This window comes from Sprattus sprattus (genome assembly GCF_963457725.1).
Source record: "Sprattus sprattus genome assembly, chromosome: 4".
In the NCBI taxonomy this organism is placed as follows: domain Eukaryota; kingdom Metazoa; phylum Chordata; class Actinopteri; order Clupeiformes; family Clupeidae; genus Sprattus; species Sprattus sprattus.
The window spans coordinates 29708429-29736127 of record NC_137923.1 but is presented as its reverse complement, the minus strand read 5'-3'; the positions used below and the strand labels follow the sequence as shown (position 1 = coordinate 29736127).

Sequence of the window (27699 nt, the reverse complement as noted above, 5' to 3'; positions counted from 1 at the left end):
TATGTAGGCAGGTCCAAATCGAAAGGGGTTGGTGTTGGGTCAGCCCAGGGGATGTGATTGGGCCAGCCCAGTGTCAATAGGGCCGCTGATGAACTACTTTCGTGGGCCAGCCGGTTAGACCATTATATGAAAAAAAAAAAAAAAAAATTTTTTTTTTTTTTAAATCGGGACTGTCGGCCCATATTGCACGTCGGCCCACCGGGCAAACGCCCGGTATGCCCGACGGCCAGTCCGTCCCTGCCGCTGGCCCAGGGGTCCCCTAGGTGGGGGCTGTGTAACTGCTTGGTGGGGGCTGTGTAACACGCTTGGTGGGGGTTGTGTAACCCGTTAGGTGGGGGCTGTGTAACCCGTTAAGTGGGGGCTGTGTAACCCGTTAGGTGGGGGCTGTGTAACACGCTTGGTGGGGGCTGTGTAACCCGTTAGGTGGGAGCTGTGTAACCCGTTAAGTGGGGGCTGTGTAACCCGTTAGGTGGGGGCTGTGTAACCCGCTAGGTGGGGGCTGTGTAACCTGCTAGGTGGGGGCTGTGTAACGTGCAAGGGGTCAGTGAAGCTTCCACATTCCATAAGTGAACTGTGAGGAGCTCCCAGCGTGGTATGCAGTGTCCCATCTGTGCAAATGTTCCAAATTAGAATTAGAATGCAAATTAGAAAGTTTGTTTTGATTTTGTTCACAAAATGAAGAAAGCAACAGTCAAATCAGTGCACAACATGAATCATCCTTTGGTTTTCTGTGCCACAATGTTAACGTGTTTCATGTTACATGGTTTCATAATACCTGAGTGCGTTTTGTAGCACAGGATGCATTGTGCATGCAAAATAAGGTCTGTCACCCTTGGCGTCCCGTAGCCATCCTCCCAAACACCCCCAAGAACATAACCAATAAACATTTTTACATAAGGAGCCCACTCCACTATGGTGACAGCCTAACATATTTGTAGATAGACAACATTCCTTTTTCTCTCCTCTTAACAGTGGTTTCCATGGTGACAGGGCTCAGTTGAATTTCTGCTATGTTCTTTTCTATTTTCCAACACAAGTGTAGAATAGAGCCGGGTCTTCCTCCTGAAAGCCTGCTCTTTCCTGGGGGCAGCGGTGGTTCTTGAACGGAATGTCAAGGTTTCCATTCTTCTGTATCGACAGAAATCCTAAGAGGTTTTCATGGAGTATTTTCATCTCGTCCTGCTATAGCACGTAACTTCAATATAAATCACAGAGTTCTCCGTTTAGCCTTGTGAAAAGGAAGGAATTATATGAAAATAGTATCTCGGTGTGATGTTTGATCAGATTTTCTTGCTAATGCAGTGCATCTGTGTGTGGATGTTAAACAGATGAACTGAGGAAAGCTGAACAGCCATATATGCATACCTGTGTTTGCATATACCCCTGTGGTGTTGAAACACTGATCGATGAATAGCATGACGCATCTTCAAATAACCAAGATCACTCTTAGAAAAGGACGCGAAACTTGCATCGGGTGAAATTATCAATTTCCTTGGAAAGAACAGAGAAAAATCACAAGGGGACCACACTTCCTGAGAAGACTCCCACACCCTTATACTCCCACCTAAATATTGACTCCTGGATGTTCCTGGGAGAACTGCCACAGAAGTATATCCTAGAAGAGACTCCAGTTAGTTGAACATTTATCAGTGCACTAATCTCCAAATAACTCTGAAGAGTGTTTATGTAATTGTCCAACAGGTTTTCACCTTAGCTCTGATTAGAGTGGCTTCAATGTTTTCTTCCACTTTGTTACCTGGCAACAGACTCTCTATCCCTGAGTTTTGCCAGCACTGTCAGAATCGTAACAGAAGCTTATATAAATGCACATGTTAACAATAACCTGCAGCACATTCCTTTGCTTTAAAACTATTAAATTCTTGCAAACTTGGGAATCTGAAATATATCTGTTAGCCTCAGGGTGTTAAGAATGCCTTTAATTCATTGACAAAGTCGTGAGAGACATTATGATATGAGGTGTGTGTCTAGGAGGTGCTCCTCTCTTCCCCTTCATACCAAAAACCATTCCAGCATTTTTATGCTGCCCACTGTTATGCTTTTGAAGCAGAACTCAGGCTTTTTCAGGCGTCCTTGGAATCCCTGGATATCAGTTTAGAATAAATGGAATAACATGGACAATAATGTGGTTTTACTTCCCTGAAATGGCAGTGCAATGTGAATGCCACTCCATTCACTGTCTAGTTATTTGGTATTTGGGAGTGGAATCCATTCATCTAGTTATCAAATACATTTCAATACATGTTTTATACCAGCAGTGCCTTCATAATGGCCCTGAAATTAATTACTGAGTGAGACTGAGTTTGGCATAGTTATTATGTGCCAAAACTGGCAAATTCAAAATTCAAATCAGCTATTATGAGGACCAATACTTACTAAGTAAAAATAATCAAACAGCACGTCGACGATATGTGATATAGATTTTTACATACGCTCTGTTACCCTCAAAAACTCTGTACAATGAAGCAACAATGTTTTGGCTTTGTTTGTGCCATGGTGCCCTCTAGTGGTAAAAGAAAACACTGCATTCTAATTTTGCGTGTGGTGGCGAATGAGTGACACATCTGATTTATGTGTTTGCTGCAAGAATTATATTAGTAATGGGAGTGTATCAATGCTTTTCACTCATCCAAACAAATCCTGTCAAGAAAACATCATTCACTATCGTTACACGTCATGACAAAAACCACAAAAGCCATAAATCAATTTTCTCTTCAGATCCCACTCCCTCATCCACCCACATAGCCCTCATCCTTCAGTGGTAATTATCTGTGAGCACTCTTATCCCCTCAGTCAACAATGGTAATTCCTTCCTGTTTGAGTGTTCCTACGTTTATATGAAAGAGATGCATAGAGAGAAATAGAGAACCAAAGAGAGAGAGAGAAAGAGGGAGAGAGAGAGCGGCTTTGTATGCTCCTAATCAGGTGAAAGGTGTGGGGGAGGATGGAGCTACTATGGCAGCGTTGCCATAATCAAGGTTCATGTACCAAGTCTACCAGACCGCAGTCCCAGTGATTCACTCTCACTTCCTGGTCAGTAAAAAGGCTGCACGTTAAGTCTTTTCAATGACGGAGTGGCGTGCTCACAGCATGCGGTCTAATGCATATATGTGGGAGGCAAGGTGGTGTGAGTCCAAAAACTCAATTTAGACAGATTTTTGGCCCTGCTGTATGCCAAAATCAACTGAAATATTTCTCCCCTACACATGATGGTGTTGAAGTTGGCATGGACAAATGACACACGTATGGCAGTGACTATATCTTATATTGACAATAAAGCTGGACAATAAAACAATAAAAATGTACAACCCATTTCAGTGTTGCAGGTTCTAGTGTATTAGCAAAAGATGAATGAAAGAAGATATTCACTACACCATCTATGAATAGCATGTCTCAGTGATCTCCAGCTGGTTGCCGAAAAGCTGAGTGTGGTAAAATGAGACACGCAATCAAGGAGAGTGACAGTATAGCTAGCTATGACACTATATATATAACACTATAATAGAACATATCTACCTATAGACGATAAATGTCACAACAACCTAATTGGGAAATTGGCACAAAAAAATATATTTTGTCTATTCCCCTTAACAACCAGCTCTATAAGATGGTATAGTTACAGTTCCACATATGTCATACCACTGCTCATGCCTAGGCATTGCTTTATGAGATTTAGATCACCCCACATCTGCTGAAAGATAAGATAATTTCAGCCTTAGCTGATCCCGGGTATATTCAATGACATGGACAAACAGGCTTAGGTAATTGTCAATCATGAGGAAAGAGTTTACACACATAAACTCAAATTCCGTTTTAAACAACAGATTTATGCTGCATGTATTTGTAAAGCGCTGCCCTTGTGGCTGTTAGTGCGTGACACGTGTACTCACTCCCATTCTTTCCTGCGTGCCTGCGGCGTGCTCTGGATCTTGTGCGCCTGGTGAGCCCGTACCACATCTCGCTGGTCTATGATGCCCCCGCGGCGCAGCATGTTGCCCCCGGGGCTGAGGGGAGGCGTGCTTAGCCCCGCCAGCGCCCCGTCCCGCGTGTACGAGGCGTCAAAGGTGGCGGCACGTGGGAGCAGCAGCAACACACTCCCGGAGACGGTGGGCGGCACCTGGAGGGAGCAGGAGCGCGACCCTGGGGTCAGGCCCTGCCGACCAGCCCCTCGCCAGGCCTCGGGCTCAGGCAGGGGGAGGAAGGAGCGATGGAAGGTTCCCTCGCCACCGGAGGCTCCAGTCTGCTGCGGACCACTGGGGTCCGGCCTGGGCGAGAGGGCCCCGTCTGACACAGCGTGCATCTTCCCAGACTGGCTCATCTCACCATGGGGCTGAGAGAAGGAAAAGCAGAGGGAGAAGAAGAGGATGGGTTTTAGATTGTTTATTTGCCTAGTCCATAGGAGATTCCTTAATCCTTTAGCATAGAACAACTTAAGGTTGTATTGAGACATCTACACTTAAAAAAAACACTTAATGGACAAATGCTACTGATGTATGTTGATAGAATAATTATACAAAATTCCTGAAAGAATTAACGCATCAACACACATGCCTGCAGCTTTTGGCTCAAAAGACACACATCATTTCAGTCAAAGATAGGCCAACTGTCTGACTCATTCAATCAGCGTATAATGGCCACTTGCAAACACATGCCATACAGTTCATCAGCTCTTTAAAGGTTAAACATCTATGGTATTTCCAATGAGAACAAGACAAAGAACCCTTAAACTTTCTGTATAGCGATGTATAGGCTGTATATATCACTTATTTTCTTAAGTAGCCAACAACTTAGAAAGTAGACCAAGCTAGTTGATTATAGTGCAATTATATAGAAGGTATAGAAGACATGAATAAAGATAATCCACCTCAACCTCAGACTCCAGTTGAAAAACATGGTTGGGAATACATCTTTACACGAGGGACCTTGCAATTCCACTCGCCATACAAAATGCCTACCAGACATCCTTCTAAAAAGTGCTAGAGCTCACAGCCAGACCTCTCACACAGGTGATATACTCAAAAGAAATGAAAATAGGAGTGAGCTATTGTTCTGGGTCAACTGGTGTTTAATGGTGTGTGTGTGTGTGTTTGTGTGTATGTGTGTGTGTGCATGTGTGGAAGCTACATTTATTGGCTATCAGCAAGAGCCAACCACTTAGAAAGGACACCAAGCTTGTTGATTATATGCATGCTTTGATTGTAGTGCAATTATATACAGCTTCATTTGAACACTCTGAAGACAAATGCCAGAGCACTGTGTATAGGAAACGTTGCACTGATGTATGACTGATGTATGTTCTCTTTAAAGAACAATTAACAGCCGCATGACTCATTGATCTAACTTGAATATAAACAATGCTTGCATATAAACTGCAGTGACAGGGCATGTGTGACACAAGGTTTTGTAAGCTAAGAACATGCTTTTGGCATAGTTAGATGCTAACTCAAGCTAAGAACATGCTTTAGGCATAGGGAGATGCTAACCTTAACCCTACTGGGAACTTGTGATGACTCTGATAGGATGCACTTACAGCTCAATGTGTTCATTGCATTTCAATGCTAAAGTGCCAAGGACCAAGTGCTCCTTTAAATAAAGTAGTCCAATCATTTGTTTGCCAAAGTCAGTCCTCTGTATTCTTTGTAGCTATGCATTTAGTCACACTGAATTCATCAAATAAGTATTTGTCTTAAAAATATATCGCAAACGAGCTTGAGAACCTTTTACCACATTACTCCTCTAACATATACGATAGGACTCACAGACCATCACTCAGTAGGCAAGCTACATAAAAGCATACAGCTTACTGGATCTGGGTGGATCTGGAAAAGTCTCCAGACATTAATTTGGCAAAGCTTAGCAGAAGAGGTTCGTGGTGGGGGTTGGCTTCAAAGCTGTCAGCAGCCCAAGACGCTGGCTTGGTCATCTTATGTGTTTTGCAATTTCTCGCAACACTACTAGCCCAACATCTTTAGACAATCATGTTTTCCTGTTGAGCTCCCAAAATACAACAACACCCTGTCCGATGGGTCCAGTCAGAAACAACTGATTTGTGAATTAAAATGTCCTTCTTTTATTTGCCTTTTCTGCTGTTTGGACTTCTAGGAAAAACTTTGCCCACCGAATCAATGACTTGTTGGTCACAAGTAGTTTGTCCGCTAAGAAGTGAAGAAGTGTACGCAGTAATCAGAAAGTTAGTAGTCAGGTTGTGTTTCATGCCAGACTTCTCCACATCAGCATTTAATGCAAAATGGTGCACCAGAAAAGCAGAGTATAACGGACAAACGTGTACATCTCAGAACATAGAACATTTACACAACAACATTTAATTTAAGTTGAATCACATCTTTATCGATTTGTTCTTGCACAAACAGAGAGAGAGAGAGAAAGAGAGAGAAAAAGTTGAAAAGGGAACAGGCAGCCTATCATCTGGATTGAACACGTGTGTTTATGTGAGTGTGAGAGAGAGAGAGTGCAAGGGGCACGTGGGCCTTCTTTCTCTGGTATTGGCATCAAAGTTACTAACATGCTAACTGGGGTCTTCTGGTGATATAATTGGCAATATCATGCTGTGAAAGTTACATTTTTCAAAGGACCAGTTAGGAAGATAGTGCACTGCCTGGGTGGCTAGTGGGAAACCTCACACGGCATTAGACCATCAAAATACATTTGAAGAGGATAACCAAAACATATTGCCATGCATAACAGAGTAAGTAGCTGTTTAAGGATTCTAAGTTAACTGTGCATTGTGCAGACTATCAAAGATATGCCGTTTATCCCTACCTCTCAATAAACCATCAACCTTATTTAGCTCTTGATCACTGACAAACACCTGATCCTAACCCTAAGACATCAAAGCCTAACACAGATGACGAATATAATACGAGTGCAGATAAAAAAAAAGGTCAATACAAATGACACAAGCCATTTGCTTTCTATCAGACTTGTACAATGACTGCTTCAAAGACATTTCTGTTTTCCCTTTCTTATGCTTGTGTCTGGCTCCTTGATGCTGAACTCTCTGGTCTTTGGATGGAAACATGACTTAGAAAAACTCATCCATGCCTTTTTCTCCAGCAGGGTTGACTACTGCAATAGTATTTTCACAGGCCTTCCTTAAAAAAGCCTGTCAAACAGCTTCATCTTGTACAAAATGCTGGGGTCCTTACACTGGCTTCCAGCAAGACACATAATTGACTTTAAAGCATTAAAATGGGACAGGACCAAATATACCTCTCAGATAAGTGTCTAGCAGCATACACCTGTTGGCAATACCTACTGTCAGAACTAAACATAGTGAAGCAGCATTTTGCTGCTAGGCTGCTCAGCTTGGAACCAACTTCCCGATGACATCATAGGTGCTCCAACTGTAGCCAGTTCCAAATAGTTAACACCCAGCTGTTTTCAGATGCTTTTTGTAAACTGTCCAATACACTCTACTTTTTATTAATTTACTCTTTTATTAATTTATCTTTTCCATGTTTTTTTAGCTTCATTTTTAATCTTATTATCTTATTAATCTTATTATTTTATTTGTCTATGTTCTTTTATAATGCACTTTGTGTTATTTTATCTGTTCAGTTGTAAAGTACTTTGAATTACCAACTGTAGTAATGGATGCCCATTTGGTTAAAACACAGTAATCTTTTATTTTTCTGAACTTTTCTTTTATATAAAAAGCCTTTAAAGAAAAGTGAATCATTTAAAAAGGGGCTGACGAGACACAACATAATGGTCATGCTGTCTCTGAAGCAAGACCAAAAAAAACATTATATATATAATTATACATATAACATAAAATGTCTTAATTCTTATTTAAAAACTTATTTTTGAACAACAGGAGTTGATGTTCCATTTATCAAGGAGACACGTAACTTGAAAATGCCATTGAAATACTAGCACGTGAAAACGTAAATGAAAAAAAAGGTCATGTTTTTGCATTTTTAGTTAAGGTTAGGCAGAAGGGAGGGGAACCGAAATCAACTATTTTCAAGGAGTGATCTGTTCTAATGTGGCATTTGCTGTGGCTGCAGCGAGCCGACGTGGCTGTACGGCTGAGGGTCTTGCTTTCAGCATGTCGAAGATGGGTAGACAGAGACAACGAGGCCATTTCTATTCACCTGCGGTTGAAAGGAGCATTATCAGGAGTGGGTGAGAGGGAAAGTGACTCACTCATCATCAGCGGGGCTCTGCGGGCCTCAGAGTGTATGCTGGAGGAATGACAGAGAAATTGCCGGTCTACTTCTGCCGTTACCAGCCGCTGTCGTAGGCTACATAGGGCAATCAAGCCCAAGGTTTAAGGACTTCAGCACATTGTCAAGTGCACGCATGCTCTGCGGCAGCTGTCAGTGTATTTGGCAAATTACTTCATATAGGTGGAATAAAACACTGGATTTTCCCTTTACACTAGGTGAGGTACAGGGAAATTCAGAACAACAGGTGTCATTTGAATTAGCATGTCAGAACCCAATCATGTTATGCCCTACAAGGGGCCGTGGCAAATACAATAACGTTTATCAGCATATGCAGGCATGTCACTGCCATTATTTCTAAAGTGATAGATTCAATAGTAACACTCAGACTGAATTGTATGTGCAACACCAAATAAAGACAAAACGAATTCCATGGAGGAGGACTATCATTATCATTACAAACGCCACCCTGTCCACAGATCGGCACTGTGGAAATATGTGCCTTGCATTGCCTTCGGGAGAGAAGCTGAGCTTTTTGTGTTCAGTTACACCCCCACAGAGCCGAACTGATTCAAACGTCAGGCTGTTTGTGATTATGTGTCATCATTGGTTTATGTTGCAGACATTATTCTGAAGCCTTTTAAACATGTACATAAGTAAGTTTATCAGTCTTGTTCACAATTAACCACTGCATAAGTAGAAACATGAAGAATGGTTAATTGCATTAGATGGGTAACTCGTACAGTTCAAAGTGCCAGTGCAAAAAGCAAATCAAACTAATTTCACCTTAAAATAATATGAATAGGCTAATACATTTAATCAGTAACGTCGCATTCCACAGTCCCACCTCTCGAATTCCATAAAAAGAGTAATTATTGAATGACTTCTGGCGTCGATTTTTACCCTACATAGTAAATCAATTTGAGGAGCAAGCCATTCATTCTTTTAGCCGTTGTTACTTTTTAACCGCGATTGACTGAAAGACCACCTTTGTGAGACCGCTGGAAAACTTGGCGCCCTTAGTCTCCGTCTATTTTGTTGTTGCCTGTATACCTGTTTCGCCTTGTGTCTAACGCATATACACAGCGATTCAAGTGGTTAATCAGCCCAGTCTAAAGCATCCTACTAGACAACATCGCTGTGGCCAAAACAATCACGTAGCATTGAATATGTACATTTGTAAATGAATTACCTAAAAGTAAATGCAGTGTGTCCATCTTCCGTTGTAACACCTCGAGGGCTTGAAATGTTCCTTCGGTGTCCCTGTATGAGTCGAGATAACCCCGTGGAGACTACGGGTGAGAGATGCCAAGCCAGTTGCCAGGTATAGTCTATCGCACGAGGATGGTGACAAGCAGCCACACGCTATTGTAAATAACGCAGGCTCGGAAATGATTCATGAAAACGCGTCCAATCTCTTTCACTAAACGTGTGATGCCAACGCTTGGGATATTATGAGATTGTACTGCGACACTCATCCCACCAGACAGCGGAGATATTTAATATAATTTTGCACTTTTGCACTAATGTAGCCTACTGTGTCTGAGAGGACATTTGGTTTACTTTACGTACCTTCTTAAAAACATCTTATTTTTATTTAGGGCCTGTGAAATACTACAGTATTTATACACGACAGTTTATTCTCACTGGACAAATCTTAATTAAACTGTCAAGCCCTTGATAGTATGTAAACCATGCCTCTTTTTAGCATGCAGAGAGGGGATTGCAAAATGATGATTAAGATATTTAGTTTTTCTAAGAGAAAAAGGGTTTGCCTTGGCATGGCATTGTTGCAGTGGTGGTCCTCAGCTGGTCTGCGGTCAGGGTGGGGGCCTGTCTTGGACCGCCTTGCATGGCAGCTTCCCACCATCCGTTGTGGCTGCCCTGGACTCCCTGGTCCCTGGAGCAGTAAAGTTGCCCCCTCCTGCTGTTCTCTTCCGTCTGTCCCCAGGGAGCTACCTGAAGCCAGGTCTGGTCTGTAGGGCTCTTGGGGTATACATACAGGTCTGGGCTCTTGGGGGACACAGCCAGGTCGGGTCTGTTAGGGCTCTTGGGGTATGGCTCTTCAGCCATGCCCCCTCCTGCTGAAGCTGGTGAATGAGAGCCTCAATGTCTTCAAGCTTGGTCATCCTCGAATACAACTCGAAACTCCTTCTTATACAACTCGAAAATTAAGTGTTCTCACTTCCAAAATAACTAATTTACATCTCTATCTTTTTATTTACATGCACTTTAAGAAATACAATTACAGAAGTGATCACAGTAGTGAAGGGTTGGAAGTGTCAGAAGTCTGTAGATTTCCACCTTGTTTTACACTCTCTTTTGCCTTTGGACAAACAAAATCCTCATCAATCACATGTTTGAATGGAAATGGACTGCATTTCTATAGCGCTTTTCTATTTATAGAGCACTCAACGAGATTTACAGATGAATGCCTCAGACATCTACCCATTCAGACACTGATGAGGCGGAGGCTACTATCTAAGTTGCCAACCTGCACATCGAGAGCGGTTGGGGGTTCATTGTCTTGCTCAAGGACACTTTGACACTTGGTGAGGAGGAGTCGGGATCTAACTAGCAACCTTTCGATTGCTAAACAACTCCTGAACCAATATCGCCCCCATCAATATCATTTGATTAACAAAAATATTAAATATAACATGTATATAAACAACAATAAAACAGTACTTCATTGTAGGATATAAACAGTACTTCATCGTAGGATGTATAAAACAGTAATTTACATTTACATTTACATTTCGTCATTTAGCAGACGCTTTTATCCAAAGCGACTTACAAGGATGTATACACATTTTACATATATTTCATTGGAGGATGTGTAAAACAGTACTTCATTGGAGGATGTATAAAACAGTACTTCATTGGAGGATGTATAAAACAGTACTTCATTGGAGCATAACCACAGGAACAGTATTAAACACTTGTATTTATATGTTTTATAAACTGACCAGATATATCAAAGTTAGTTGCAATAAAATTAAAGGTACTGGTTCAGGTTACTCAAGGTCAATCTCTACTCAATTACTATGGTTTCACGAAGATGTGTACAGCATGTTGCAATTTTGGTTCAACTCAGCCTCACTGAAAAAATGCTTCCGCTCCCATCCTAATAGTGTGTGGTTGTGCGTGTATGTCTGCTCTTATCCTCACTGCATTACAAATGGACTATCTGTATCTCTTAAGCATTTGAGGTTCAGACTGTATAATTTCTCCATATGTTTGGTTGAAACATATTGCTCTGTTAACAAAAGCATTTGTCACAGAATCACAAAGTTGGGCTGTCACCAAAAAGATGGTTAGCAAGCCCAAACAGTCTGTCTCTGCGCGCAGCTGCCATCTTTTCCATTGACACTTTATGTGCATCACACTCAGCAGTGTAGCTGTGGGTTTTAGGCAGAGTAAAGCTTCTCAACCTACCAATTCTAGTGCAGTGCTAATTATGACTAAAACCTTTAAAGAGGAAAATAAGAGTGAGAATAAAGGGAGTGTAATCGGCAGTCAGTTGGAGGTCTCAAGAACATCTTGAATTCTTCTGGAACACAATCATGTTATACACTACAAAAAGGGACCATGAAAAAAAATAAAAAAATAATAATAATTCAATAACACTTGTCAGTACATACAGGTGTGTGATTGGCCGCTAGCGAAGAAATAGATCCCTCAGACCTAACTGAAATAGTGAATATACTGGTCTTTCCCCATGTCTGATCATATAATTAAGCAATATAGCACTCGTGGGAGTGGGGTAGGTAAGGGATAATCCCACGGGTGGTGTTCGGCCGTAGCCACCGAGGCCGGAGGCCGAGTGGCGTAGGCAACAACACCCGTGGGATTATCCCTAACCTACCCCACTCCCATGAGTGCTATATTACTTTTATAAAACAATTCCACCGTCAACAAATTAACATTTCAACACAAATGTATTGATTAAAATGGTTTATTTAGCCATTGTTTCTCCGCAACAAAAAAATAGTTCCATTCTCAACGTCTTGGTTTGGAATTTTAAGAAATTTGAATTAACGGTTATCATCAACGCGCTATCCACAAGTTTCCATTTCATCGCGGAGTGATTTATTATTAGCTGTGAAAAGTCCCAAACAGTTGGTATGTTGACGGATAATCCAACTCATGGAACGTCTCTCGTCCAATCAGAAACAGCTAAATAACGCGATAGAACCCAATTGTACCCAAGTATATATATAATGGTCTTCCCCCATGTCTGATCATATTAATGAATATACTGTATATACAGTGGCACGATCAGGTGCTGAAGAAACTGGCAGAGGTGGTGGAGAGATGGCAAGAGGCAAGCATTGGGAGGCAGCCGGGAAGCCAGCAGTGGACCCATTTCCTTAGGGAAGGGGAAAAGCGGGACACTGTCAGAAGGAGACCAGCATCCACCCTGCTAGGAGTGGAATGGAGAATGGAGGTGGACTTGGGAAGGCAGCTCCACTTCCCAGGGGAGATCTGCGGCACCACACTGAGGCCAGATGTGGTGCTGTGGGCCAAGACAGAGAGATCTGCGCTGCTTGTGGAGCTGATGGTGCCATGGGAGGAGGGGATGGAGGGAGCCCACCAAAGGAAGAGGGCAAAGTACTCTGACCTGGTTGTGGAATGCAGGGAGAGCGGTTGGAGTACACAACTCTTTCCATTGGAGGTTGGCACGAGGGGGTTTGTGGGAAGCTCAATGACTCGCTTACTTAAAGAGCTAGGGCTGAGGGGCAAGGAGCTACACAACGCCACCAGAGAGTTGTCTGAGGAAGCAGAGAAGGCACGTTTTTGGCTTTGGTTAAGGAGGCGGGACAAGGCTTATTTGATTATACTGTATATAGTGGTCTTTCCCCATGTCTGACCAGGTACATCAGAAAGAGCAGGAAAGGAAGCTAATTGCATTCACTATGTGGAGAGAGTGGATGTCAGTCAGGTTGAATTGCACTAAAAATGGTTTCGCTCAAGCTATGTTTTTCTCCCCTGATGCTTTTATCCCTCAATGTAACTCATTTAGTGCCCTGCCAGTCAACTGGCAATATTCCCATTTTCTCACTATACCGTTAAAATATGCTAGACTTATCCAGCCACCCCAGCATTAGTATCATGAGAAACATGAGTCATTCCTTTTTACACTCCTCTGTCTCATCACCTCAATCATCGCCCTCCATCTTTCAATAGCATCTTTGATTGTCTGTTAACTTTGGATCTGACATGATCAGATTAAAGTGACATTATGTAGATTTTTCCATTTTTTAAGTGTGTTTTTGTAAATAGCTAGTTTACAACGTTCTCAAATTCATTCCGATGGAACATGAATGCAAAGGGAAGATTAACACACCTGTTGTTCACACCAGCTAGCCAGCTATTCACTGTGGGGAAAACCTTTCAAAGCACCTGGCTGACAAATATATTTAGCTTTTATAGCACCAATATACAGTGGGGAAAATAAGTATTTGAATCCCTTGCGATTTCACAAGTTTGGCCACTTGCAAAGAAATGTGTGATCTATAATTGTAATGGTAGGTGTATATTAACAGTGAGAAACAGAATATCAACAAAAAAATCCAGAAAAATGCATTTTATAACATTTATGACTTTATTTGCATTTGATGCAAAAAATAAGTATTTGAACCCCCAAAACTGACTGACAAAAATGACTTAGTACTTGGTGGAATAACCCTTATTGGCAAGCACAGACGTCAGACGTTTCTTGTAGTTGGTCACCAGGTTTACAAACATCTCAGGAGGGATTTTGGTCCACTCCTCTTTCCAGATCCTCTCCAAATCTTTAAGGTTGTGTTTTCAATGGGAGGGAATGAGGGAATGAGTTTCAAGCCCAATATTCCACGTTACATGGCCCCATCCATAGTCCCCTTGATGCGGTGGAGTCGTCCTGTACCCTTGGCAGAGAAACAGCCCCAAAGCATAATGTTTCCACCGCCATGCTTGATGGTGGGTATGATGTACTCTTGGGGTCATATTCAGCATTCCCCCCCCTGTCAAACACGGCAAGTCGAGTTGATGCCAAAGAGCTTGATTTTGGTATCATCTGACCACATTCTGTCTCCCAATCCTCCCTAGAATCATTCAAGTGTGCAATGGTAAACTTCAGATGGCCCTGTACATGCGCTTCCTTGAGCAGGGGGACCTTGCGAGTGCTGCAGTACTTCAAAAAATGACGGCGTGGTGTGTTGCCAATGGTTTTCTTGGTGACTCTGGTCCCAGCTGCCTTGAGATCATTCACAAGCTCCCCCTGTGTAGTTCTGGGGTTATTCTGCACCTTCCGAATGATCACTGATTCCGCACGAGGGGATATCTTGCATGGAGCCCCAGACCTAGAGCGGGTGACAGTTGTTTGGTGTTGCTTCCATTTATGAATAATCGCACCAATAGTTATCTGCTTCTCACCAAGCTGCTTGCCGGTGGTTTTTTAGCCCATTCCAGCCTTGTGCAGGTCTACAATCTTATCTCTGACGTCCTTGGACAGCTCTTTGGTCTTGCCCATGGTGGTGAGGTTGAAGGTGTGAAGTATGATTCTTTGGACAGGTTTCTTTTATACAGGTCATCAGTTGAGATCAGGTATACCTTGTTAGACCTAATGAGGACTAATCTGTGTGCTTTTTGGGCACATAACTGGCCAATGGGAGCCAGGATTATTGCTGTTTGCTTGGGGGTTCAAATACTTATTTTTTGCATCAAATGCAAATAAAGTCATAAATCTTATAAAATGCAGTTTTCTGGATTTTTTTGTTGATATTCTGTTTCTCACTGTTAAAATACACCTACCATTACAATTCTAGATCACACATTTCTTTGCAAGTGGCCAAACTTGCGAAGTCGGCAGGGGTTCAAATACTTATTTTCCCCACTGTATATGTTGCCAAATATATCGTTAAAATACAGCATTTAGCAAACCAGAAAGGTTTTACTAGAGCCAGCTGTGTCGCCGTTTACGAGGTAAGTCTGTTGGCTAGTTAGCTTGCTAGTTTCAGGTAGAAATGTCATGCCTCTTTCAGATATACTTCTGCACACTGTTAATACTTATTAAAAAGAGTATTGTTTAATCTATGCAAAAATCCTAATTTCCTTTCAATCATATGGCTTAAATTTTGTTTTGGACATTTTTAACAAATTTGGACAATTCCCTTTTAAAACAGTCTTTACAATCTGAGCCCACAGGAAAAGGTCTAAGTCCATCCAAATTGTGATACATAAGACATGTATGTTTAATGCCATTGTTCTGACAAACACTACAGTTCATGCCACTCATTGTCATTATCACTGCTTTGTTCCCTACAGGAATGAAAAGAACAAACTCTCAATGGATTACAAAAATTAGTGATAATCTTTATTCTTAAGACAACTTAACATGCCGGTAATCAAACCACAAACTATTTCCACTTCATGTTTCCTAGTTACAAAAAGCCATTTTGTTACTGAATGCAGTATGCAGTATGCAGTCTGACCATGTACACGCGGTCAGTCCTCTTTCAGTTTGGCCAGCTCCCAGCGGCCGCCCCCACAGAGGCGCAGCATCAGGTCATGGTACTGCCGCCGAAAAGAGGAATAAAAAGAAGAAAAGAGTGGGTCAAACTTTCAATCAGGATGAATTCAGAGAAAGAGGGGTGGGCGGATGGCGGGGGGGGGGGGGGGGGCTGGTTGGGGGCTAACAGTGCTACAAATATATCCTTTTATGTCAAGTTCCTCAGATGGCTGGGTCAAACTGGGCCAAACCCTGTTTCCATCATGTGAGGACCCATCTGATAAGGTCACTCCAGACTGAAAGCCCCACATTGCATCGACAGCGACATTGTGTGTGAGAAGCAGGTAGGCTTCAAGGGCTTTGTACAGAAACTACGGTTTTTAGAAATTGCTGCAGAATATAAAAGTAAATTGCCACAAATACACGCTTATTGTACTGCAAAAATCCCCCAGCAGAAAAGAACCATGCTTATGGTAGTTTTTGGTGGGGGTAGAGGGTGGGTTAGGGTTAGGGGATTTGTGCTACAACTACAAAGAGTATGGCAAAGTGAGACAGAAGAAGAAGAAGATGAAGAGGTGGACAGAAGAAGAAGAGGTGGACAGAAGAAGAAGACGGAGAAGAGGTGGACAGAAGAAGATGAAGAGGTGGACAGAAGAAGAAGAGGTGGACAGAAAAAGAAGAAGAGGTGGACAGAAGAAGAAGAAGAAGAAGATGTGGACACATGAAGAAGAAGAAGAAGAAGAAGAGGTGGACACATGAAGAAGAAGAAGAAGAGGTGGACAAAAGAATGTGAGACAGAAGAAGAAGAAGAGGTGGACAGATGAAGAAGAAGAAGAAGAAGAAGAAGAGGTGGACAGATGAAGAAGAAGAAGAAGAAGAAGAAGAGGTGGACACATGAAGAAGAAGAAGAAGAGGTGGACAAAAGAATGTGAGACAGAAAAGAAGAAGAGGTGGACAGATAAAGAAGAAGAGGTGGACAGATGAAGAAGAAGAAGAGGTGGACAGGTGAGGAAGAAGAAGAGGTGGACACATGAAGAAGAAGAAGAAGAGGTGGACAGATGAAGAAGAAGAAGAGGTGGACAGGTGAGGAAGAAGAAGAGGTGGACACATGAAGAAGAAGAAGAAGAGGTGGACATAAGAAAGTGAGACAGAAGAAAAAGAAGAGGTGGACAGATAAAGAAAAGAGGTGGACAGATGAAGAAGAAGAAGAAGAGGTGGACAGATAAAGAAGAAGAAGAGGTGGACAGAAGAAGAAGATGAAGAGGAGGACAGATGAAGAAGAAGAGGTCGACAGAAGAATGTGAGACAGAAGAAGAAGAAGAGGTGGACAGATAAAGAAGAAGAAGTGGACAGAAGAAGAAGAAGAAGTGGACAGAAGAAGAAGAAGAGGTGGACAGATAAAGAAGAAGAAGTGGACAAATGAAGAGGAAGAGGGGGACAGATGAAGAAGAAGAGTTGGACAAATGAATGTGAGCGTTAAATCAGAGAGTGAATGATAGGTGCACCGGTGAGTGTATGAGACCTGGTACCTTTTCTAGACTCCTCCGATGACCGAGGCTTATCAGAGTCATGCCCAGCTGTTTACAGATGCGGTACAACTGGTCCTCGGCCTCCTCTGTCAAAGCGCTGGTCGCCTCGTCCAACACTGACAAGAACACAACAGTTTCACACGTGACGATACAACTGAACACACACTGCCCTGTTGACACGACACTGACTTCATGTAACAAGCTATTTACATCGGTATTCTGTATTGTGCATTTTGTGTGTTGAGTAAGGGGTGACAAGCAAATCAGCACGAACCTGCATACTTGGGCTGCAGATAGAAGAGCCGCGCAAAGCACAGCCTCTGCATCTCCCCCGGCGACAGAGCATCATACCTGTGTGGAGATTAAAGGAGAGGAACAACACTATCCAGAGGCTGTACCCTCCTGAAAGAACTGGGTATGTGCTGGAAGCCGTGGCAAGGGGTGGCAATTACCGGTACTTTAATGCTACCGTAATGACTGGTCCACAATAATAATAATAATTATACTGACACTTGTATAGTGCTTTTCAAAGATGCTTTACATGTTATGTACACTTTAAATGATTCTAATTAAACTAATTATTTTCTTTCCTCTCAGTCTGTCTTTTCATCTTTCTTGATATTCTCCCTCCAAAAGCTGACCTTTTAAACATCTTAAAAAAAGGGGTTTTCTTACCAGTTCCACTCCACTCTTTCATCCAGCCCACCCGTTCGCTTAAGAAGACTGGACTGAAAAAGAAGTGGAGAGGCTCACAATGAAGTAATCTCCCTTGTCCCTCGCAGATGAGAATAGGGGTATTTAATTTAATGAAACTGCACCTTCTAGAAATGTTAGCCAAGTGCAATTAAGGGAGCTCATCATGGCAAGAACTCCATTTAGAAGTTCATTACTCAGTCTTAAAGAGAGACCAACGGACTCCATTAATATAATTAAGGTTACTGATTCCTTACTACTCCAGCCAGCTCAAGGTATTGTGTGATTCTTTCATCATCTATGGCTTCTGTAAAACAAAATGGGAGGCACCAAAAGAACTAAATTAATACAATGTAAATAATACAATTTTAAATTAATAAAAACATAACGTATTTAGCCAAAAAATATCTTGTGGATTCAGTAAATTGAGTTGTATTAATGGCACTACTGTGACGGTGCTTTTAACAAATAAACACAAAAAAAAAAAACATGAACATTTTGGTTTCCTCAGTATAATTTACTTTATTTGTATTGTTACTGAGCCTTAATAAATCAAACCCAGCAGTACCTTTCACTGGATAAATGTCCTTCAGGGGGTAAATGACCTGTGAGGGGCAACATAAGAGTGAGAGCGTTAGAGAATAATCAGTAATCCTTGAGCGCTAAACATCGGCGCCTGTGCCCACCTGCTCTCTCAGTGTCCCGTCTGTCAGATAGGGCTTCTGGGGGAGGAAAAGGAGTCCCCTCGGCCCAAAACACGTCCTCATCTCCACAGAGCCTGAAAGAATTCAGCCCAGAGAGACAAACAGCAGGAGAAATTCCCCACATACCCAAAACAGAACATATTTAAAGCAGCAATACATATTTGTTCCAAAATTAGTAAGCTAACTACCTAAAAGCCCTGCAAACACCACCAACAGCCCAGCTGACACTGATAGAAGCTTGAAACACTAACTGGTGTCTTTTGGCAGTATAGCTGGCAATGTCATGTGGGTGAAAGCTTTTCTTCAATTTTTGCAGAGTGTTCTAGCCCGGTACACAGAACCACATAGGGCATATTTTGGTTGGCTAGTGGGGAAGACACAGGTGTTTATCTGTCCTTCACATGACCATATGCTACCAAAATGAGTTTGAGGATGGTACCAAAACTAGTTGCCTATAAAACCATACCTCAAAAATGTTAAATTGTTGCACAGTGTTACTTTAAGATAAATAGAAACGAACCCTCAGCAATCAGAACATTCTATTTCTAGCCTGATTTCAACATACCATTTCACTTATACCAACAGAATCTATTCCTAGAAAGAACGGTAGGCCTCTAGCAGATGAAGCAAAAGCTATTTGCTATTTAGCGCCAGAGGTGATCCACCTCTGATGATGCATACCAATTCCTGACCATCGCACTCTCCGCATCTGTGTTGCTAGGCTTGGGCATGGGAAGGGCTTCTGTTAACCCCAACCTCATTCCCATAAACTGTACCCAATTTATATAGCTAACCTTCACTTTTGTTCTGTTCTGTTCTGTTTTGTTCTTTGTATATTGAAATGCGCTGTTTTGAGGAGCTTGAACAAGTTGAGATGATGTATGTTGCTGATATCCCGGCCGACCTCAAGCAGTTGGGTCCCCCCTTATGTGCCGTGGTTCTGCTTAAGGTTCCTTCCTGACTAACAGGGAGTTTTTTCTTGCCCCTGTTGCCATTGTGCTTGCACTAAGGGGGTTCAGGCTCTGGGCTCTGTAAAGCGGCTTGAGACAATTATATTGTTATGGCGCTATATAAATACAATTGAATTGATATTCAGTTTTCTCTGATGTGCTTTGATGCCTGTCGATGTGCACTGTTCACTCGTCTTGCAGCACTTTCTACTCAACTTTTTATTCATCCTTTTCTTTCTAGTTCACTCCTCCTTCTCCTGCTATCGGCAGCGCTCACCGCTAGTTGGCTCCCAGAGTCTGTTGAGCACACGGAGCAAGGAGCTCTTCCCAGTGCCCGTGTTGCCCACCACCAGCAGGTGGGAGCCTTGGCAGAGCCGCAGGCTGAGGTCCTCCACCAGCAGCTCCTCTGAGAAGGGAGACTTGTAGCTCAGCTTGTCCAGGATGAAGGCCGTGTCTGTGGGTATATCTCGGGGCACACGCTCACTGCTGTTGAAGAGGAGGATGGTGTGTAGGTTTAGGTCACGGTATTGACACAGTTTTATTGTTTCAAGAATGAGTGTAAAAAAAAGTCCACATGACTGAACGAGTGTTTGCTTTTCAGACTTTCATCATGTGCTAAAGACAAGACAAACATATCAGAAAAACAGGTTATATTTATGTGGAGGGCGAAAGATGGATTTCTTAGCCTGAGTAGTGCAGTAGTTGGCTTTGATATACGTGTCATTGCGTACCCGTCAAAGTCGTACGTCTCCCCCGACACAGGGTCGTAATCGCATTGCTTCCTGCCGATCTCATCCATCTCCTCTCTCAGCTCTCCAATTCTGTGGTCACACATAGGAGTACACTGAGCTTCATGCTGGAGGCTCACAAGAAAGCCTTCTTTGCACTGTGAAATAGCATGAGGACTATTACCTGTGAGTGTAGCCAGCTACGTCAGAGAGTGTGGTAGACAGGTCTATTAGCTGTGTGAAGCAATTTATCAAATAGATACAGACAAAGGCATTCTGGGGAAAAAGTTTGAGAGAGCGAGATAAATTGAGAGAAAGAGAGAGAGAGGGAGAGAACACATGTGACTCATTTTCTTTCATCAAAAACATAATTATCTGTACAATTGAGAAGACTTCCTAGTGAGGAATTGAATTAGGACTAGTGAGTGTGTGAGTGTGATTCATACCTACCCTGCTCAAGAGAGCAAGAGAAAGTGTGTGAGTGTGATTCGCGTGACCATATGTACCATGCTCTCAAGAGTGAGTGTGTGAATGTGATTCATACCTACCCTGCTGACGAGAGCACTGAGGTCACCAGGAGTGAGTCCATCGTACACTCCGGCAAAGATGGGGATTGCGATGACTATGTAGCTGAGTATGCTGCCCAGGTAGTCAAAGGTGTTCACTCCGACTGTGAGAGGTGGAGAGAGCGGAGGCACAGGTGTGGATATGGGGCTCTGGTTTAGGTGCGCCTATGAGGCCTGGATTAACGGCCCCAACGCTTCATATGAGGCCTGGATTTACAGACCCTAATGCTTCATATCAAACCCACAAACCTGGATTAACATCATTCACATCAAACCCGCAAGAAAGGCACAAGTAAATCCATATTCTGCAGAAACGCTGTGACTGTTGAACAAGATCCACAAATGGCTCCAGGGAATCACAACTTTCTTTCGCAAACCACACAAGAATAGATTATCCTGCTATCAGCGGGTCTTAAAATGGTATTGATCGTGAACCCTCGCTGTTGACTTCACTATGAAAGCTTCTTTGGCTCTCTTATTGAGCAGATGCAGCCCAAAAAAGTGACTGGAAAATTATACCTACAATCACAGACTACACTAATTGAGAGGACAGTTCTATTCCATGACAAAAGGTTAATAGCCTTACTGTAGAGCCAAAGTTCCTTGTTCATGAGACTCGTCTGGGTCTGCAAAAGGGCCTGAAGTCTGCTGGCAGTTCTCATGTGCTCCACCTTCCCTGCCCTGAAGTCACAAAATACATGTTACTCAAAACCAACTAAATATAGAGATGTACAATAATCATCTCCCCATGTGAACTCACTTCACCGTATACTGTCCTGTAGAAGGCTACAGACTATAGAGGTGTACAATAATCATCTCCCCATGTGAACTGACTGCACCGTATACTCACCTGTAGAAGGCTACAGACTCAGCGTTTACCCGAATCTGCATGTGTTTGAACCTAGGAAGAGATATACACCGATATTTAGTTTTTATCTCTTTTTCTGTTCAATATGGACAGTAAATGGTTCAGGTATAGGGCATTAAAAACACATAAACACATGCACTTTACACATCCCTTGGTATGTTGTTCCAGTCCTTTGCCACTTTTTTTTGGTTTTTGTGTGTTAACAACTGACAAAAACTGTAAGAGAGTGTCCATGTTTAATTTACATTAGACAGTGGATGTCAACGCCCACAGACTTGCACTTCTTTTAGCCACATTTTCCTGAATGCGCTTAAAATACACAAATGAGTTGTATGCCAACCCAGCTGACGATTGATTTTATTTAATGATAGGTTTGAATAATTAAATAATAATAATACATAATTAAATTCCACTTTCCAGCCCACATAATGTGCAACAGATAGAAAACCATCCTTTTACATCAGGGATAGCAGGGCTCTTGCAAATTAATTTGATTCTGATGCAAAGGGTTTTTGATAACAATTTCATTTGATGCAAGGGCAACTTCAATGAGCGGGCTCTGAATGCATATGTTGAAATGTGTGTTGAGATCTCAAGACTCATGAAGCTGTTTGTTCATCTTACCTGAAGTCCCCCTCTAACTTCTCCTGTTCGACCAGCGTAGAGACGATGGGCCCCATCAGGACCTTGTTGACTATGGTCCCAATGACAAAGTAGCCGAAGATGCTGCCCAGACCAATCCAGCCCGTGCTGTGACAAGAAGGAAGAGGGCAGGAAGCACTGGTCAAGGAGCAGCAGCAGATCCAATTCAATTCAATTCCAATTTATTTACATAGCGCCAAAACAATAAAATTGTCTCAAGGCGCTTTACAGAGCCAGTGGCCTGGACTACCATTGTTAAATGACAGAGAGAATACCATTATTAAGCGATAGAGAGACACGGTCTCTCTTAGTAATCAAGGTGGTCGCTCAATGCGGTCAGGTCTCTCACCTGATGTAGCACTGGTATGTGTAGTACGCCAGGGTGAAGGGGGATATGAGCACTCGGCTTGCCATGGTGCTCATCTGCTTGCACAGACGTTCAGCATCCTGGCTGATCCGCTGGTCCCTGCACAGTTTATACACGGGGCAATTTGTGCAAGTATACACTGACGAGCTGGCTTTTAGTGCAAGTATACACTGACGGAGCTGGCTTTTAGTGCAAGTATACACTGACAGAGAGGGCATTTAGTGCAAGTATACACTGACAGAGAGGGCATTTAGTGCAAGTATACACTGACGGAGCTGGCCAGCATTTCTTCAGGTGACAATGTATTTTGTTTCAATGAACGATCTTTAAGGGCAAATTTCATGACTATACATTTCCCATTCCAATCCATTTTAGTTTCAATTTGGCAGGCAATCCAAAAACAGCAATTACATAAAAAGTACAATATCAGCCTGGGGCTGCAGAACCTACAATGTCTGGCTTTCAGAGTGAATTATCATTCAATAGTAACTGAAACATGTCAGATTCAGAACTAAATTAAAAAGTGTGTGGGTGTGTGTGTGTGTGTGTGTATGTGTGTGTGTGTGTGTGTGAGAGACAGTGTGTATGTGTGAGTGTGAGTGTGTATTTTCATTCATATATTTACGGGTTATCAATGTCCTCTCTCAGCACATTGAGAGAGTAGTAGACCCGTCCATGGAAATATTCCTTGTGAAGGCACTCAGTCAACGACCTTCTCCAGTTTACATACAACAGACTACAGATGTACTGGTCCAGACTCTTCAACTGCAGACAGAAAGCAAACATATCCATTAACACGACCTTCGAACTGTGGAGGTCATCCACACACACAGAAAAGGGTTGTTATTAATTGTTGTTGTCCAATGAGGAGACCTATAAAACACATTTCACTTCAAGCAAACAATAGATACTCATTAAAATAGTTAAATTACTATTTTGCCAACAGTAAAAGAATGAACGTACTGATGAGTTAATCAGGATAAGCACAACTGCGAACCCAGCCAGGGATTTAAATGTCTCAAAGTTCTTTTTGGATAGAACATTGTAGAACTGACTGGGGATGACGCCCACTTGGTAAATGACTAGCTGTTCTGAAACACAGAAAGAGTTCATAGTGTTATACTTTCAAGATGACAGACAGTGTACACTGTCAACTTATAGAACATCACGATTGCCAAAAAAATAAAGGTCATTCTCAGCATTTGGTTTTAAGAGAATATTCTGGTAGCTTCACCCTTCAAGCTACATTTATTTCAGGAAACATTCTTTAGATTTCAGTTCAGATGAGGATGCAAGTAATGAACATCGATCTAAATCATATTGAAACCTTAACTGGCTCAATGAACCAACCCTGGTGAGCACTTCACAGTGGTTGTCATGTGGGCAACTTCCGTTGTCTGTGTTGTCATGTGGTTGTCCGTTGTCGGACCAGGACATCCCCAGAATGCTCAATCCTAACCCTTGTTCCTTTGAGTAGACTGTATATAGGGCTTGTGGCTGTGACTTGTATTGGTTGTCATGACTGACACCCTTTGGACTCAGACATATGGCTCTGAGTAAGTAAGTAAGACTTTATTTATATAGCACATTTCGTACAAGAGTTGCCATTCAGAGTGCTTTACATAAAATCAATAAAAGCAAGCAGCAGGAGCAATAAAATAATGGTCAACATCGTATCAGAACCTGATGTTCCGATAGGCTTCTTGAAATATTAAAATCATAATAAAAGTAATAAAACCCTTCTGCCTGGTATGTAGCTCAGTCGAAACCATAGTGCTGCTTCATAGATTCCGCCCTACCCTGTTAAATATTTTCCGTAGCTACAGTGGGGAAAATAAGTATTTGTTTGAACCCCTGGCAATTTCACAAGTTTGGCCACTTGCAAAGAAATGTGTGATCTATAATTGTAATGGTAGGTGTATATTAACAGTGAGAAACAGAATTTCAACTAAAAAATCCAGAAAAATGCATTTTGTAACATTTGTGACTTTATTTGCATTTGATGCAAAAAAATAAGTATTTGAACCCCTAGCAAAACTGACTGACAAAAATGACTTAGTACTTGGTGGAATAACCCTTGTTGACAAGCACAGACGTCAGACGTTTCTTGTAGTTGGTCACCAGGTTTACACACATCTTGGGAGTGATTTTGGTCCACTCCTCTTTGCAGATCCTCTTCAAATCTTTAAGGTTGCATTTTCAATGGGAGGGAATGAGGGAATGAGGTTCAAGCTCAATATTCCACGTTACTTGGCCCCATCCATAGTCCCCTTGATGCGGTGGAGTCGTCCTGTACCCTTGGCAGAGAAACAGCCCCAAAGCATAATGTTTCCACCTCCATGCTTGATGGTGGGTATGATGTACTCTTGGGGTCATATTCAGCATTCCCCCCCTGTCAAACACGGCAAGTCGAGTTGATGCCAAAGAGCTTGATTTTGGTATCATCTGACCACATTCTGTCTCCCAATCCTCCTTAGAATCATTCAAGTGTGCAATGGCAAACTTCAGATGGCCCTGTACATGCGCTTCCTTGAGCTGGGGGACCTTGCGAGTGCTGCAGTACTTCAAAAAATGACGGCGTGGTGTGTTGCCAATAGTTTTCTTGGTGACTGTGGTCCCAGCTGCCTTGAGATCATTCACAAGCTCCCCCTGTGTAGTTCTGGGGTTATTCTGCACCTTTCGAATGATCACTGATACCGCACAAGGGTATATCTTGCATGGAGCCCCAGACCTAGAGCGATTAACATTTGCTTGGTGTTGCTTCCATTTACGAATAATCGCACCAATAGTTGTCTGCTTCTCGCCAAGCTGCTTGCCAATGGTTTTGTAGCCCATTCCAGCCTTGTGCAGGTCTACAATATTATCTCTGACGTCCTTGGACAACTCTTTGGTTGTGCCCATGGTGGTGAGTTTTCTGCATTTTTTTGTTGATATTCTGTTTCTCACTGTTAAAATACACCTACCAATACAATTCTAGATCACACATTTCTTTGCAAGTGGCCAAACTTGCGAAATCGGTAGGGGTTCAAATACTTGTTTTCCCCACTGTATGTTTCCCCGCCTAAAGGCCACTCTTCCTTCTATACCCTTCCTTCAGAGGCCTCCTCATCTTCTTCCGCCAAACGCACTTCAGGGCTTCGGGAGAGACAATCTGAGGATCGTGGGTAGCAGTAAGCTAGTCACCCTTAAGTCAACTAATAAAGTAAACTATTTTTTCACCCTAAGAGTACAACACCATGTCTGGTCTCATACTGGTCACCGCAATCCGCTATGGGACTGTGGGAGTTTCCAGCCATTCTCTGATCCTCCCATCCAAAAGATCTGGAGCTGTTTGTGTCATTAAGCAGCAGCTTTAACCGTTGCTCTCAAACAAACACGGCAAAGACTCTCTGACTGATAAAGTCTCCTAGTATAGCTAGCGACCCTTGTGTAAAAGGTCATAAAACAAAACGTCTGATCAAATCTAACCAAAATGTGACACCTTCTAACTCATCTCCATTGTTTACTGCAAGCAAACACTGAGCTAGGAGGTGGGTATGATAAATGCCCAAGCTGTGAAGAGCAAAGCACTCCTTTTATCCTTAGGAGGACTGTCACTGAGACTTGATGACCGTAGCTTACTACTACCCACGATCCTCAGAGTCATAGGTCTGAGTCCAGAGGGTGTCAATCATGACAACCAATGTGAGTCACAGTCACAAGCCTATCAGATACAGTCTACTTGAAGAAACATTTGTTTTAATCAAAATATCCTACTGCGTTCCATCAATGATAATGATTTATGTATTCTGTGGGAAATTCAGAATGTGTTCATATCTTGGATGAAATTGACATTTTGTTTAATCACGCTGTTTAGTCTACTTTCAGTTTCAGAGATAGTGAACTCTTCAGTTGTCTTGTAACAAGGCTGATTTGTATAGTGGATAACAAGGAAGAGATTTTAGAGGAAGAGATTTAGTGACATGGAGCACGCCAGTCGCAGATCTAGATAACAAAATGATTGAACAATCACTACAAAAAAGGCAGATTGCATGTGTGTCTGTGTTTAAGTCTGAGACTCACCTACCTAATAGAGTCACACCAAGCAGCGTGGCAAACATGAGCACATTCTGACTGGACCAACATGGGAAAAGGATCCTTTGGATGCTGCAAAATCTCTTAAGAAACGTCAGGTCCAACTTAGGTCTAACAACGAAGAAAAGACTACATGAGAATTCAAGACAATGTTTCATACACAAAACAGTTTATGTAGTAACGCTAGAAAACACTTGGAAATAGGCCAAGGCTATGAGTGCACATCACTTTAACAAGTTGAAGCCTAAACAGCAGAATCATGATGGCTGTAGTTAGGTACACGATTGCGATACAACGACATTCTCCAGAGATGTGTAATATATTAACGTTGATAAAGAAACTACCTGTAGTCTAATTGAATACAGTGGTACTATTAAACAGGTTCAACGAGACCACATTTTCTGCCTTACCTCCTCTGGCTTTTGGAACGGCCGTGCCCACCTGGAGACATGTTAGTGTAACCAACAAAGTAAGAATGCCAGACAAAATAAAAATGTCTACGACGCTGAAACGTGACCCGTGTGTTGACAATAACCAGTAGGTGCGGTGTGGAAATGTCTTGGGTCTAAAGTTTGTATATTCATGTGACAGTTCAGTGACATCCATAAAAAATGAACTTAACAGTCATTACTTGCTTATGGAGTAGTGAGTCGAAGCAACGGATGTCACTTCTGGGACATAATGAAGCCAAACTATTTTGCTGTTGTTAGACCAGTTGGCATGCAACAAGAATTCAGATAAGCCAGCTTTCATTTTGGTCTCTTCGCATAAATAGTTACACACTACCAACTGTATGGGTAACACTGTTCGAAGATTTCTTCTTCTTTAATCAAAATCCCACCTGACGGAAAGAATATCGCGCCTCCTACTGGATGT

General features: G+C 42.3%; 2 protein-coding genes across 3 annotated transcripts in view; both read right to left on the bottom strand.

The window, feature by feature from the left end:
• The window catches only part of cacna1eb (calcium channel, voltage-dependent, R type, alpha 1E subunit b), a gene marked incomplete at its 3' end in the record, with an annotated part of 67484 nt that extends 63280 nt beyond the window's left edge, over positions 1 to 4204 (bottom strand). The window contains exon 1 of the mRNA XM_080836260.1: positions 3909 to 4204. Coding sequence (XP_080692386.1) covers positions 3909 to 4009 — 101 coding nt within the window. The 5' untranslated portion in view covers positions 4010 to 4204. The remainder of the gene's footprint in view (positions 1 to 3908) is intronic.
• Positions 4205 to 15698: 11494 nt separating this feature from the next.
• abcd4 (ATP-binding cassette, sub-family D (ALD), member 4) lies at positions 15699 to 27385 on the bottom strand (the record flags this gene model as incomplete). 2 transcript variants are annotated; one of them, XM_080836481.1, is made up of 19 exons in its annotated part: positions 15699 to 15767; positions 17232 to 17347; positions 17506 to 17582; positions 17907 to 17959; positions 18182 to 18231; positions 18493 to 18529; positions 18611 to 18702; positions 19856 to 20061; positions 20310 to 20399; positions 20491 to 20582; positions 20855 to 20976; positions 21459 to 21553; positions 21723 to 21773; positions 22365 to 22490; positions 22732 to 22848; positions 23375 to 23514; positions 23713 to 23840; positions 26816 to 26934; positions 27234 to 27385. In XM_080836481.1, 19 exons carry the CDS (start codon positions 27272 to 27274, stop codon positions 15699 to 15701), a joined length of 1821 nt encoding a protein of 606 aa, XP_080692607.1. The 2 variants fall into 2 exon arrangements, with proteins under 2 accessions (XP_080692607.1, XP_080692606.1); XM_080836480.1 differs by lacking the exon at positions 27234 to 27385 and having other exon boundaries at positions 19856 to 20064; positions 26816 to 26981.
• Between the last annotated feature and the right edge of the window lie 314 nt (positions 27386 to 27699).